General features: G+C 43.0%; 1 protein-coding gene across 3 annotated transcripts in view; it reads right to left on the reverse strand.

Moving 5' to 3' along the window:
* MLXIPL (MLX interacting protein like) overlaps positions 1 to 14,418 on the reverse strand; it is a 169,143-nt gene that overhangs the window by 75,673 nt on the left and 79,052 nt on the right. For all 3 annotated transcript variants that reach the window (XR_005777468.1, XM_040423600.1, XM_040423601.1), the window contains exons 6-7: positions 13,625 to 13,802; positions 12,302 to 12,382 (exon numbers count right to left, since the gene is read on the reverse strand). Coding sequence is in view for 2 of the 3 variants with exons in the window: in XM_040423600.1 (XP_040279534.1) it covers positions 12,302 to 12,382; positions 13,625 to 13,802 (259 nt within the window). In the remaining variant the exon portion in view is untranslated. The remainder of the gene's footprint in view (positions 1 to 12,301; positions 12,383 to 13,624; positions 13,803 to 14,418) is intronic.

Below are 14,418 nucleotides of genomic sequence, written 5' to 3' on the forward strand. Positions count from 1 at the left end.
TTACTTAGCTGCTTTTTTCTTGCCATAATACAAATTCGAACAGTCTATTCAGTAGGACTATCAGCTGTGTATCCACCTGACTTCTCCTCAACGCAACTGATGGTCCCAACCCCATTTATAAAGGCAAGAAATCCCACTTATTAAACCTGACAGGGCACACCTGTGAAGTGAAAACCATTTCAGGGGACTACCTCTTGAAGCTCATCAAGAGAATGCCAAGAGTGTGCAAAGCAGTAATTAAAGCAAAAGGTGGCTACTTTGAAGAACCTAGAATATGACATATTTTCAGTTGTTTCACACTTGTTTGTTATGTATATAATTCCACATGTGTTAATTCATAGTTTTGATGCCTTCAGTGTGAATCTACAATTTTCATAGTCATGAAAATAAAGAAAATTCTTTGAATGAGAAGGTGTGTCCAAACTTTTGGTCTGTACTGTACATCATACATGTTTGGCAGATTTTGCGAAGGTAATGCTTCTCTGAGATCAGGCCTAGTTCTGGGGAGTAAGCACATGGAGGTCCTCTCTCTTCCTCAGCTAACACAGAACAACAACTAACAACTACACACTAACCAGGGGGCTGATCCAGGACCATCTCCTCCTAAAGGGTCCAGTCAAGGTGTTAGCCCGACTTATCCATACAGTACTACTGGATACAGAAATACAGTTAATCAAAACATTTCACTTAACAATGCAACAACTTTACCCTTTTGCAGCTACCCTATTCTGGGTTACTGCACATGTGCAACTGCAGTCCCCATTATCTGGCTTGTTGTGTCTAAACCAGGCCATATATCGTTTGGCACAATACGCTGTCCGCAGTATTCCCCAGAGCTTCTCATCCCGTCAACCAGTACCTTGATCTGTACCGAGGAGGGCAAGAACCCTGAAACAGCTAACGACAGGTGTCTGTTCATTTTGATGGAGACTTTGGCATGGCTCAAATCCTTAGTCTTGCCTTAAACAGGTATTCCAGTGCAAACAAAAACCTTTTCCCTGGACTGCACGTGAGAAGAAAATTAAGAAAAATACCTTACACATCCCCTGCCACTAGAAATGGCCAGGATTGCCACTCAGCTAATCATTGGCGGAGGAAGGTCTCTGAATCGAATGATTGGCCAATCGGTATTCAAAGCCATTTCTTGCTGTGTTGACGAGCAGCGGGGAACCTGGCACTGTGGAAACAGCAGTGGCAGGGGATGGGCGAGCTAAGTATAAGTTCTGTTACTCACCATTTGCAGCCCAAAGAAAAGTTTTTTGCTTGTATTGGAACAAGACTTTAACCCCTTGGATACCGGAGGTTTTTTGTTTTTGCGTTTTCATTTTTCTTCACAGAGCCATAACTCTTTTATTTTCCATTCACATAGCTGTATGAGGGCTTGTTTGTTGTGGGATAAGTTGTACTTTCTAATGCCACCATTTAATATGGCATACAATGTACTTGGAAGTGGGGAAAAAAATTCCAAAACTGATCTGTGCCCTTTATTATCTAGGGGTCGGTACGATTACAGAGATACCACATATGTACAGTTTTTTTTTGTGGTTGAATACTGACAAAAAAATTTACTTTACCAAAATCACCATATTCTGACCCCCATAACTTTTTTATAGTTACACTTACCAAGCTGTGTGGGGGCTCATTTGTTGTGGGACGATCTGTAGTTTTTATTTTTTTTTTGAATCAGATCTTTTTTATTAAACATTTTACAGTGTAAATACACATTTTAACACATTGTAAACAAGGATGACATAGAGATATACTGTCCATAAGGCTAAAAACATAAAGGGTATCAGCCAATGTGTATTAATTAAGAACCCAACCGACCCCCCCCCTCCCTCCCTCCCTCCCTCCCTAACCTGCAAAGTACAAAGGCACATTTTAAACATTTCCATTCAGACGTCGAAACGACAGCCATAAATCCCATAGTTTTCCAAATTTCGCTGGGCATCCACGCTTCTGATATACCATCCGTTCATAACTCAGCATCGTGTCAACCGCGTTTAGGAATTCGCCTAGGATTGGCGGCGCTGTCTGTATCCAATGCAGAGCGATTAACTTTCTAGCAACATATAACATTCTACCTATAGCTAATTTATGTACCTGACCTGTGGCCAGTTCAGAGACATAGCCCAACACACACACTTTAGGATCAGAGGGTACTCGTACCTTGTAAACGTCCTGTATTGTCTGACGTACCAACTCCCAGTATCTCCCTAACCTCTCGCACGTCCACATCATATGCAACAAATCTGCAGAAACCACAGAGCATCTTGGACATTCATCCGTGGGTCTGAACCCTATACGGAACAAAAAAACCGGAGTTTTGTAGACTCTATGGACAATAAACAGCTGCGAGAGTTTACGTCCTTCACTCAGGGAAGAGAGAGGTATCGCCTCCAGTATGTCAGACCATTGGTCATCAGTTAATTTGCCAACATCTTTTTCCCATTTACTTTTAGCCACCAGTGGATGGGACATTAGAAACTTATCAAGCAATAGCTTATATATACAGGATATCATACCTCTCCTCGCCCCTCTAGACAAAATCTGGTGCAATGCAGCATCTCTCCCTGCCACCTCATTCGTACCTTTAAATGTGGCGTTGTATGCATGTCTCACCTGAAGGTACTTATAAAAGTGAGTTCTAGGCAGTTCATACTTCTCCTGAAATCTGGTAAATGACATGAACTTCCTTTCCTCCAAAAGGTGACTCACCCTCAGAATACCCTTTCTTTTCCATGCCCCAAACTCAGACAAGGAGAGGAATTCTGGCAGCACAGGGTTATCCCACAGTGGAGTGTATTCAGTATTGCCGAGAACCCCCCTCAGGAGCTTGACCTTATTCCATACAGACTGCATCAAGTGTCCCAAATCGCCCATCGGACCACTCTTTCCAGTCCCCCTAGTCTCAAGGATCAGCATTAGGTCATTAGAGGACAAACAATGTTTAAGCAACTGACACGACATCTCACTCGACTCCAGTTCCATCCACCCCTTGAAATGTTGGCATTGCGCAGCCAGGAAGTACACCCAGGGGTTTGGCACTGCAAGACCCCCTTCTGTTTTAGGATATTGTAACGTTTCAAGCTTAATTCTCGGTTGCCCCTTACGCCATATGAGCTCCCTGAAGATAGCATTAATTGGAACAAATTTGGACTTTGACAGCCAGACCGGGGAGTTATGTAGAACATAAAGTAGCTGGGGCATCAACACCATTTTAATGAGGTTAGCTCTTCCCGCCACTGACAGGTATAGTTTACACCATGCCTTAGTTTTATTACGAAATTTAATAACCAGCGGGTCAAAGTTAAGGCGCCCAAAGTCTCGGATTCTCGGGGATATATGGATACCCAAATACTTAAAGGTCGCTACACATGGAATACTTCTGTCTCGCACTGTCTGTGATTGCACTTGCCCGTCGAGCAGCATAATCGCCGACTTACTCCAGTTAATAGTCAGACCCGACAGGTCCCTGAAGCAATCAATGATTTTCATAGCCGCTTCCAAGGATGGACCAGTATCCCCCAGAAAAAGCAAAGTGTCATCTGCATACATCGCCACTTTATTATTAACTGTCCCGTATTGAAACCCCTTAATGTCCGTTGACTTACGAATCGCTGCAGCTAATGGCTCAATCGCAACTGCAAATAGCAGAGGCGACAACGGGCACCCCTGTCTAGTACCCCGGTCCAGACTGAACTTGGGGGACACCCCTCCATTCGCCCTGACACATGCTTTGGGTTTAGAGTATAACACCCGAACCCAGGATATATATTCATCTCCAAATCCCATATACTTCATAACTCTCCATAGGAATCGCCACTCAATGCTGTCAAAGGCCTTGGCCGCGTCCAAAGAAAGGATAGCTCTATCTCCAACATTGTCAGCTGGAAGTTGAATACTGGCAAACACTCTTCTGATATTAATTGACGTTGATTTCTGAGGCATGAAGCCAGTCTGGTCAGAGTGTATGACAGACAGAATCACTTTAGACAGACGCATGGCCAAGACCTTTGCAAGCAACTTAACATCAGTGGAGAGTAACGATATCGGTCTATATGAGTCAGGGAGAGAGTGATCCTTGTCCGGCTTAGGAATGACTACTATTACCGCCTCCTGCATAGACGGAGGAAGCTCCCCCCTTTCCCTGGAATAATTGAATACCTTCAGAAGTTCCGGGAGCAACACTTCCGCGAAGGACTTATATACTTCCGCCGGAAGCCCATCCAAACCTGGAGCCTTGTCATTAGCCATAGCAGCCAATGCCGCCCTCAATTCTTCTAGCTCAATCGGCTCCTCTAACCGCACACTGTCTTCCCTGGAGAGCTTAGGAAGATCTAATGTGGCCAAAAAGGCGTCAATCTCTTCATCCGAGCATGTCACCTTGGAAGCATACAGAGAGGAATAAAAATTATTCAGTATATTCAAAATGCTATCAGTATCGCGCCTGAGGACGCCGCCAGCATCCAACAGGCCAGATATACATTGTGATCCTTGCTGCGCTTTTGCGATAACAGAGAGCATATGGCCTACACTCTCACCTTCAGTAAAAAATTGCTGCTTATAAAACAGTCGTTTCCTCCCTGCTACCTCCAAGAGGTGACACCTCAACTCCTCCTGCCTAGTCTTCAAGGTATTACTTGTTATGCTAGAAGGATTTAACACAAAAGCTTCCTCCGCTAGCTTCATATTATCATGTTTCTGCCGATCAAGCTCTCTAGATTTAGATTTAATCCGACTGACTGTTTTAATAAAGGATCCTCTAAGGAAGGCCTTCATCGCTTCCCAGACGACTAACGGCGACGCAGTCCCTTCGTTTATACAAAAATATTCCCTAAGGGATTGAAGCATATCGGACGGGTCACCCATCAGTTTTAACCAAAAGGCATTAAGTCGCCAATATCTAACCCCCGGCCTGGCTGTCACAGAGATATCAAGGGCGATGCTAAATAAGGAGTGGTCAGATAGGGTCCTAGAAAGATATTCTGAGTTCTGTACAAACGGGAACATATGAGCATTTACCAGACCCAGATCTATACGCGACAGGGAGCCAAATGTGGAGGAGCAACACGAGTATTTCCTGTCCAGGGGGTGGGTCTCTCTCCATACATCCATCAGACCTACTTCCCTCAGTATTCTTGCAAACGAGGTTTCACCCGTATTGCTACCGCTAGGTGTGATCTGGCATCTATCAAGCGAACTGTCAAGTACATTATTGAAATCTCCCACTATCAACATTGGAAGTTCAGAAAATTCTGCCATAAACTCTATGAGCCTCCTTAAAGGCACCGAGGAAAATGGTGGGGGTATATAGATTGTCGCCAACACCATTCTCATCCCTTGGACCACACAATGCATTCCTATAAACCTTCCCTCTTCATCCACACATTCCCTGAGACATTCAAATATGATATTCTTATGAACTAGGATACTAACCCCCCTGGAATGCGAGGAGAAGACGGAATGCACCGAATACCCCAGCCACGGCTTTTGCATGACATGTATAGATTGTTTGGTCATATGCGTCTCTTGCAAGCATATTATTGCCGGCTGATATCTAGATAAGTAACGGAACAGACCATGTCTCTTCGTAGCATCCGCCATTCCCCTCACATTCCAGCTAAGTATTCTCGTGACAGGTCCCATAAGAATGAATACATATATAAAAGTACATTTGATATTTACACCTCTCCACCTCCCAACAGCTGCGAGGAAAAATAATGTTAGTCACCAGACTGTAGACTCCCATCTCTTCTCTATTGCCCACGACAAAATATACAAGGACTGTACGTCTTAGCATTTTAGAATTGCCATCAATAGCACCTTTGACAGTATTAACCCCCGCTAAACCCTTCCCCCCTCCCTCCCCCCACCCAACCATCCCCCCCCAGGCAATAAACATATGTAGTATAAATAGATTCAGTAATGAACTCGGGGCCAACATTATGAACCTGGCCCAACAGCGCCTGAAGCAGCACAGCATCCAGCACGATACCGTACGCAGGCACATTAAGAATGTGGGGAGCAACCTCGGGCGTATGCTCTACCCACAAAATGTCTCCAGCAACCGGCTAAAGACAAAAGAAAATGTCCACAACGGTGGGTGGACAGTCCAGGGGACATCAAAGCTTCACTCAGGAGCAGGAATGTCCATCAGTCTCAGGTGTCTGTTGATGGAATCCTAAGGCGACGCTCATTTTGATCCAGCCACTTGACCGCAGAGTCCGAGTCTTCAAAGAATACAGCGGATCCAAACGCCACCACCCTGAGCCTGGCCGGGAACATCATGGAGTACTGTACTTGCAAATCTCTCAGCCTCCGTTTAATCTCCACAAAGCGAGCCCTCTTTTTTTGTACATCTGACGAATAGTCAGGGAACAGGGACACCTGAACCCCATTGATTTTTAAATCAGGATGCGACCTTGCGGCCCTCAGTATAGTGTCTCTGTCTCGATAATGCAGGATTTTAGCCAGTATTGGACGTGGCGGACGTCCTGGCGGCAAAGGCCTGGTGGGGACCCTATGCGCTCGTTCAACAGCATACAGTGCAGAGAGTCCTTTATCACGGAATTTTTCTGCAAGCCATTTCTCAATAAAATCAGTGGCCTCTGGGCCCTCAGACTTCTCAGGGATGCCCACCAGCCTAACATTATTGCGGCGAGAGCGGTTTTCAAGGTCGTCAGTTTTCGCATAGAGCGCCGCTATATCCTTTGACGCAGCCCTGCTCTCTCTCTGTAGGGTAATGGCCCCATCTTCCAGATCTGAGACCCTCCTCTCCACCTCTGAGGTGCGCTCAGCCACCTTATGCAGGTCATGCCGGATAATAGATATGTCCGCTTTTAGGCTTCCAATGTTAATGTTCATATTCTGGAGAGTGACGTTACAGCAGGCAATAGCTGCCATCACATCTTTCAAGGTGGGCTCAGGGGCATTAATCACTTGCAGGCTAGAACTCGCCCCCCCCTCATGCTGGACTGGGGAATGCTGGTCATCATTACAGGGGCCGTCTTGCTCCCTTACTTCTTCCTCCACTTGTGCCAGGGTGCCCTCTTCCTCTCCCCATACATGGCTGGGGGACTGGTGTGATTTATGAGCGAAGCGCTCTAGCCGCGCTGCCGCTCCCTGACTCACCGCCGCTCTCAGGTCAGGCCACTCTTCCTCCTCAGCGCCATCTTGGGATCTTGCCTCCCTGTCCTGCCGGCTCGGCGTTTTGCCTCTTTTCGCAGGCATATTGCTGCCACTTGTACCGGACCGCTTCCTGACTGTGTCCCCCGCTCCTTCAGAAGTTTTAGTATTATTTCGCCACCGTTTGCGGTGTTAAAGACAGGATAATCGCCGGAGCTAGTGCGGCGTGCGTCCTACTCCATGCGCCGCTAGGCTCCGCCCCCCTGTAGTTTTTATTGATACCATATTGAGTGTGTGTAACTTTTTGATCACATCTCATTAAAAATTTGCAATGTGAAGCGATGAAAAATCAGCCATTTTTTTTTCTCTGTTATGCTATTCATCTCTTTTCAGACGCGCCGATGCCCATGATGTTTATTTTTTATTGTTTATGTATTTATTTTTTAGTCTAGGGAAATGGGGTAATTTTCTTTGTTTTATTTATATACATTTTCTTTAATTTTAAACTTTTTTTTAACCTCTTTAGGAGGCTACAATATTCACCAGTTAGATTACTTTTAGCTTATACTATAGTTCCATAGAACTACAGTATAAGCTCAATTTGCGGTTATCCTATGTTGGCCTGCCACCTGCAGGCCTCCATAGGAGCTGCAACTCTATTACACTGAGTCTCTTAAAGGGAACCTGTCACCAGGATTTTGTGCATAGAGCTGAGGACATGGGTTGCTAGATGGCCGCTAGCACATCCACAATACCCAGTCCCCATAGCTCTGTGTGCTTTTATTGTGTAAAAAAACCCGATTTGATACATATGCAAATTAACATAAAAGAGTCATATCTTACTTGTGTGACCAGGCAAGAGTCATATTTTCAAGCTCTGACTCATCTCAGGTTAATTTGCATATGTATCAAATCAGTTTTTTTATACAGAATAAAAGCACACAGAGCTATGGGGACTGGGTATTGCGGATGTGGTAGCGGCCATCTAGCAACCCATGTCCTCAGCTCTATACACAAAATCCCGGTGACAGGTTCCCTTTAAGGAGAGACCCGCTGGCTATGGTGCCCGCTGCACTCGCGACATGTACGGCACTGGGAGTCTAAAGGCTAAGGATCAGACACTGACTCACAGGGTAGATACCGATAGGTGACATTAGACTTTTTGTCTTTCTCTACATATTGAGCTAGTTATATGATATTTTATTGGTGTCCCCTAAAAGTTATGGCACAGCGTCTGCAAAATTTATAATGCTCATGAACATGTACAATGTAGAGACAAGCAGGCAATGTAAAATTTGACCTGATTGCATCAGACAAGCTTTTTTCACTTGAAATGGAAAAGTTCCAAAGTGGGCAGTTCAGGGAAGGGGGGGCTGGTGTGGTGTCTAGAGGGAGCCATTTCTTCCTCTCCTCAAGTACTTCCACTCACACAGCCTCGTGTTCCTCATATCCTCTTTCTATGGGTTTCATGTAATTTCTTCAAAATGTGTACTTTGAATAGATGACAAAAATAGAAATGCTGCCCATAGCTTCTATTGTGGCTTTAAGCGCAGCCTCTAAACTAAAGCTTAGTTCCTACTGGATACACAGTTCCCCTACTTAGGTATGTGGTGATTCTTAGTAGAACTGGACAGAAGGGGTGGACAAGGTGAAACCAGTTGCACACATTCTCCTTACTGTCTCCTACCATACTTACCGACATTCTTGTTGGTAGATTTGGAGTATTTAAGCCCTGCCCTGGAAGACCCAAACCTCCCCTAGGAAGGTCCACTTCTTGGTGGGGCTAAATAAACGTTACTCCTTTTTGCCCACAGCCCAAATATGCAGAGTTTTTCTCTGAACATTGAGGACAGTCCCTGCAAATTTGGGACTGTTGACAACTATGTCCTGTCCACCCTGTATGTTCTCCCAAACATAATTTTACATGCTGAATCCAGGGTTCCAGTTTCAGAATGTTATTCACATCCAGTCATAACTTAGAACCTATGCTTACACACTAATGCCAGATGTCTGACATGTTTGTGATAATGTCCATCATATAGTATCACCTACAAGTGCTAAAACAGTAGCATAATATATTCTAGCATATTGGCATAATAGCGGTGCACACCTCAGTGTCTGTTTAGTATTTTCCAAGTGGCAAATCCAACTCCTCATAACCCAAGTAGTACTCCTAAAGTCAAGCTCATACAGAAATGCATAAAACCACCTGACAGTAATGGTCGTACAGAGATTCAAGTTAGTTCCAGTATTGTTGTGCTCAATGCAGTGTTCCCTTAGAAAAGTAGACTTGCATATAGAAGTCTCTTCGGCATAATCAGCTGCTTTCCCCTGTAGACAAATGGCTGCTTTTGATCAAGTGAAACTAGTGGTTCAACCAAAACCAGGACTTCTTGTCTGTGTGAAGTGTCTATTAGTTATGCACAATTCCAAGAAAGCGTTACTTTCTTAGTATGAAACATTTACAGTATGGGAGTCCTAATGGGTGTCATGTACACCAGGTCCAAGGCAGGTGTGCTAGCTTAGGGGTGGTTTCCACCTTAAACCAGAAGGAACCAGAAGTACAAAAGAGTTCAGAGCAACACCAAATGGTTTGATTACTGAATTATTGTGAAGAACATTAGGAACAACGTTTCGGTGCGAGGGTCTATCTCAAGTTATATAGGTACACAGCTTCAAAAAGTCCTGTCTGCTGAAATTTTTTCTTTTTGTTTTCCTGATGTACTCCAAAATAAAGCAGTAATTATTGGGTGCTACCAAAGAGGAAAAATTATTATTATACAAAGCAAACAACATTTGTATGTATATTGCGATAAACCTTCATTTACAATGCCCTATTCATTGCATAGCAATACTTTTTTTTTTTTTAAAGATGAACAATCGCTACTATGATAGTTGGTTCCCATGCAGTTTTATTGTGTAAATTGGGCTTTAGTTCACATACAGCTGACTTTATTTTTATTGTATTTATCTTTATTATTTAGCATTTTGCACTTCACATCTACAGGAAACGTGTTTCATCCTGATTTTGTATTGGAATATGTAGTGGATTTACTAGGAATTTCACCCAAAGCATAAGATCTACAATAAAAATCGAGGCGCTCTAATGTCTCCGCAGGCTGCGTATCATACACAGACAGATGTGTTTGTAATTGCTAGAGTGTTGTTGGATTGTGCTGCATGATTATCTGTCGGCATGACTCAGACTTTATTTTTCTAATGTATGTGAATCAACATGCAATAATTATGTTATTTTTTGCAAAATAGAAATAAAGAATTTGAAAAAAAATAAAATAAGATCTACAATAAAAGTCTGCGGCATTTAAAAAGATCCATGTGTATATTTTCAAAATCCCGTTCAGGTGTATTATATTGTAAACCGACACAGATTTTTGGTGCATCAACCCCTGGCAATTCTACCACATCTGGACATTGTCTTTTGCACTGGTCACACAGGAGCTCTCCAACCCATAAAAATAATATGACTTTATGCATCATGTTTTTATTAAATACAGTCATGGCCGTAAATGTTGGCACCTCTTAAATTTTCCTCACAGAAAAGTATTTCAGTAACACATGTTTTGCTATACACATGTTTATTAACCAAAAAAGGGAGGGGAAAAAGTAAATTGGACATAATGTCACACCAAACTCCAAAAATGGGCTGGACAAAATTATTGGCAGCCCTAACTTAATATTTGGTTGCACACCCTTTGGAAAAAATAACTGAAATCAGTCGCTTCCTATAACCATCAATAAGCTTCTGACACCTCTCACCCGAGATTTTGGACCACTCTTCCTTAGCAAACTGCTCCAGGTCTCTCTTATTGGAAGGGCGCCTTTTCCCAACAGCAATTTTAAGATCTCTCTACAGGTGTTCAATGGGATTTAGATCTGGACTCATTGCTGGCCACTTCAGAACTCTCCAGCGCTTTGTTGCCATCCATTTCTGGTTGCTTTTTTACGTATGTTTGGGGTCATTGTCCTGCTGGAAGACCCAAGATCTCGGACGCAAACCCAGCTTTCTGACACTGGGCTCTACAGTGCGAGCCAAAATCCATTGGTAATCCTCAGATTTCATAATGCCTTGCACACATTCAAGGCACCCAGTGCCAGAGGCAGCAAAACAACCCCAAAACATCAATGAACCTCCACCATATTTTACTGTAGGTACTGTGTTCTTTTCTTTGTAGGTCTCATTCCGTTTTTGGTAAACAGTAGAATGATGTGCTTTACCAAAAAGCTCTATCTTGGTCTCATCTGTCCACATGACGTTTTCCCAGAAGGATTTTGGCTTAAGTTAATTTTTGCAAAATGTAGTCTTGCTTTTTTATGTCTGTGTCAGCAGTGGGGTCCTCCTGGGTCTCCTGCCATAGCGTTTCATTTCATTTAAATGTCGACGGATAGTTTGCGCTGACACTGATGCTCCCTGAGCCTGCAGGACAGTTTGAATATCTTTGGAACTTGTTTGGGGCTGCTCATCCACCATCCGGACTATCCTGCGTTGACACCTTTCATCAGTTTTTCTCTTCCGTCCACGCCCAGGGAGATTAGCTACAGTGCCATGGGTTGCAAACTTTTTGATAATGTTGCGCACTGTGGACGAAGGCAAATCTAGATCTCTGGAGATGGACTTGTAACCTTGAGATTGATGATATTTTTCCACAATTTTGGTTCTCAATTCCTCAGGCAGTTCTCTTCTCCTCTTTCTGTTGTCCATGCTTAGTGTGGCGCACACAGACACACAATGCAAAGACTAAGTGAACTTCTCTCCTTTTTATCTGCTTTCATGTGTGATTTTTATATTGCCCACACCTGTTACCTGCCCCAGGTGAGTTTAAAGGAGTATCACATGCTTGAAACTATCTTATTTATCCACAATTTTGAAAAGGTGCCAATAATTTTGTCCAGCCCATTTTTGGAGTCTGGTGTGACATTATGTCCAATTTGCTTTTTTTCTCCCTTTTTTGGTTTTCTTCCAATACACACAAAGGGAATAAACATGTGTATAGCAAAACATGTGTTACTGCAATACTTTTCTGTGAGAAATACTTCATTTTCTTAAAAATTTCAGGGGTGCCAACATTTACGGCCATGACTATGTTTGGAATGGATGCATCACAACTGCACACCTTCCCATAGAAAAGGAAACAAAGAAGCAGTCACAACATACCTGATATATCCATGAAATCATCTAGACTAGGCTGTAATGTAGCGAGTTCTGGCTGGATCATATCTGCATTCCCAACATAATCTGAAAGAATTTACAGCAAAATAACAAAAATAAGTATATAGGGAAAAAAAAACTGGTTAGGGTACTGCCACATTTGGCAGGTATACTGTGGTTTTTCCTTAGAATTGCATGCAGAAAGTTTCCAGCATTCGTAGTAGCAGCAAAGTGGATGCGATTTTGAAAAACGTCAACCAGGTGCTGCGGAATATCTCCACACTGGAATCCTCACATAACTTGTCTTGCAGATTTTAAATACACAGCATGTCAATTTCTGCTGTGGATTTCTGACTCAGATTTCACTCTTTCCAATGCACAGAATGAAACCTGCAGCAAAACGGAAGCATTGAAGCTATGACTTCTGCAACAAAATCAGCACCAGTTGGTGGATTTTGCTGCTGCAGAATTCCAACTGATACGCTTAAGGATTTTCCACTGTGGAATATTCACAGTGGACCCCTCCCATATGGACATATCCTTGGAGTATAATGGTAATTTCAAGTGATTTTTCTGAATAAGCACTCACATGCTTGTACATAAGAAATAACACAATATCTGTGCATTTATATACATTTTTCCCATTTAATCTCTAATTTTCAGTTTTTCCTGAGCTCAGGACTTGGAGCAATAGAAACTAGCGGCTATGTTGTATCTCATTTACAACACACGCAGAGAAGGGTAGATCTCATCTCTGTTTGCAGTGTATGGGAGACATTATAGAAGCTATTCAAGTGCTCAACTGAGGTAAAACTAAGAATTAGAGATAGGTCCTTCAGAGGAGAAACTAGTGAAAAATGATGGATACAGGCCATATGACGGCTGGATATAGTGTCACTCATCATGTACACATATGACAGCTTATCCTGAAAGTCCCCTGAAATTACCGCATATTTTTTACACAGAACTCGATCACACACAGTTTGCAGTAAGCTCTTTCTAGTGGTCACTGCAGGCAGTCAAAATGTTAGATTTCAGATCTGGCTATGCAGGTGATATGGAGTTATCAGGAAAACAGAGCTCTGACCTCAGTAAAGATTTATTAATGGTGATAAAGGGTTTGTCGCATAGAGAGGGGTCCCCCTATATGATGTCCATATGCCCTAAGAGGGCATACGGTCAGGGCTTATCTATGGGACAACTCCTTTAAAAGGTGATCATTCACTTTAAGCTTGCGCAAAAAATATCAGCATTTTACTAAAATTAGGACATGACTTTAAATAGGTATAAAATGGAACATAACAAAAACTCACATAAAGCAGTACATACCAAAATCTGGGTACTGATAAGAAGGGGGCAGGTTTTGAGTAGTGGTAAATAGGGTATCAGAGATATCAGTTAAGAAGTAATCCAGATCGTACAACATATCATCCTCTTTTCCACGTCCTTCTTCTTTACGCGGGCACCCAGCAAACATCTCACCCCCTCTCCAGGTGGGAGCGCCATGCTAACAGAAAACGTGTACATTTTTACTGTTGCATTTCCAAAGCAGTACAAATTTTATTTAATAGAAAGTGGGATAGTATTTTCTTTTTTTTTCAATCGTCTTGTGTAATTTCATCCACATAATTTTGTCAGATGTTGATATGCATGTAATATTACATGTCATGTTTTAATTCCTGAGCACCATGGGGGTAATTTACGAACAGATATACGCCACTTTTGTGGTGTATATGTGGCGCAGGTTCTGTTGCATGCCATTTTGTGGCAGAATCTGCAGCTTCTTCCCTGCTCACACCAGGTCTAAAAAAGGGGGCATGACGCGGACGGGTCGGCAGGCAGGTCTCATTCATCATTTTCTATGGCAGTGTTAAGGCGTAGAAAATGGTCTAAATGTAAGAGTGAGCTGGCTTACATTTAGACCGGCGCTGGATACACTGAAGTTATGTAGAAGCCGGCGCCTCTTCATAATTTGGGTGCTCCACCTCAAGCACAGGCGTCAAAAACGCCAGTCTTAATAAATGTGCCCCTATGTGTGTACATCATTTACAAGAAACAACAGGGAGACAAGATCGTACTGCATTTGCCAACACCATTTACAGGTAGATAAAGTATCTCCTGTA

The sequence above is a fragment of the Bufo bufo genome, chromosome 3 (assembly GCF_905171765.1).
Source record: "Bufo bufo chromosome 3, aBufBuf1.1, whole genome shotgun sequence".
In the NCBI taxonomy this organism is placed as follows: domain Eukaryota; kingdom Metazoa; phylum Chordata; class Amphibia; order Anura; family Bufonidae; genus Bufo; species Bufo bufo.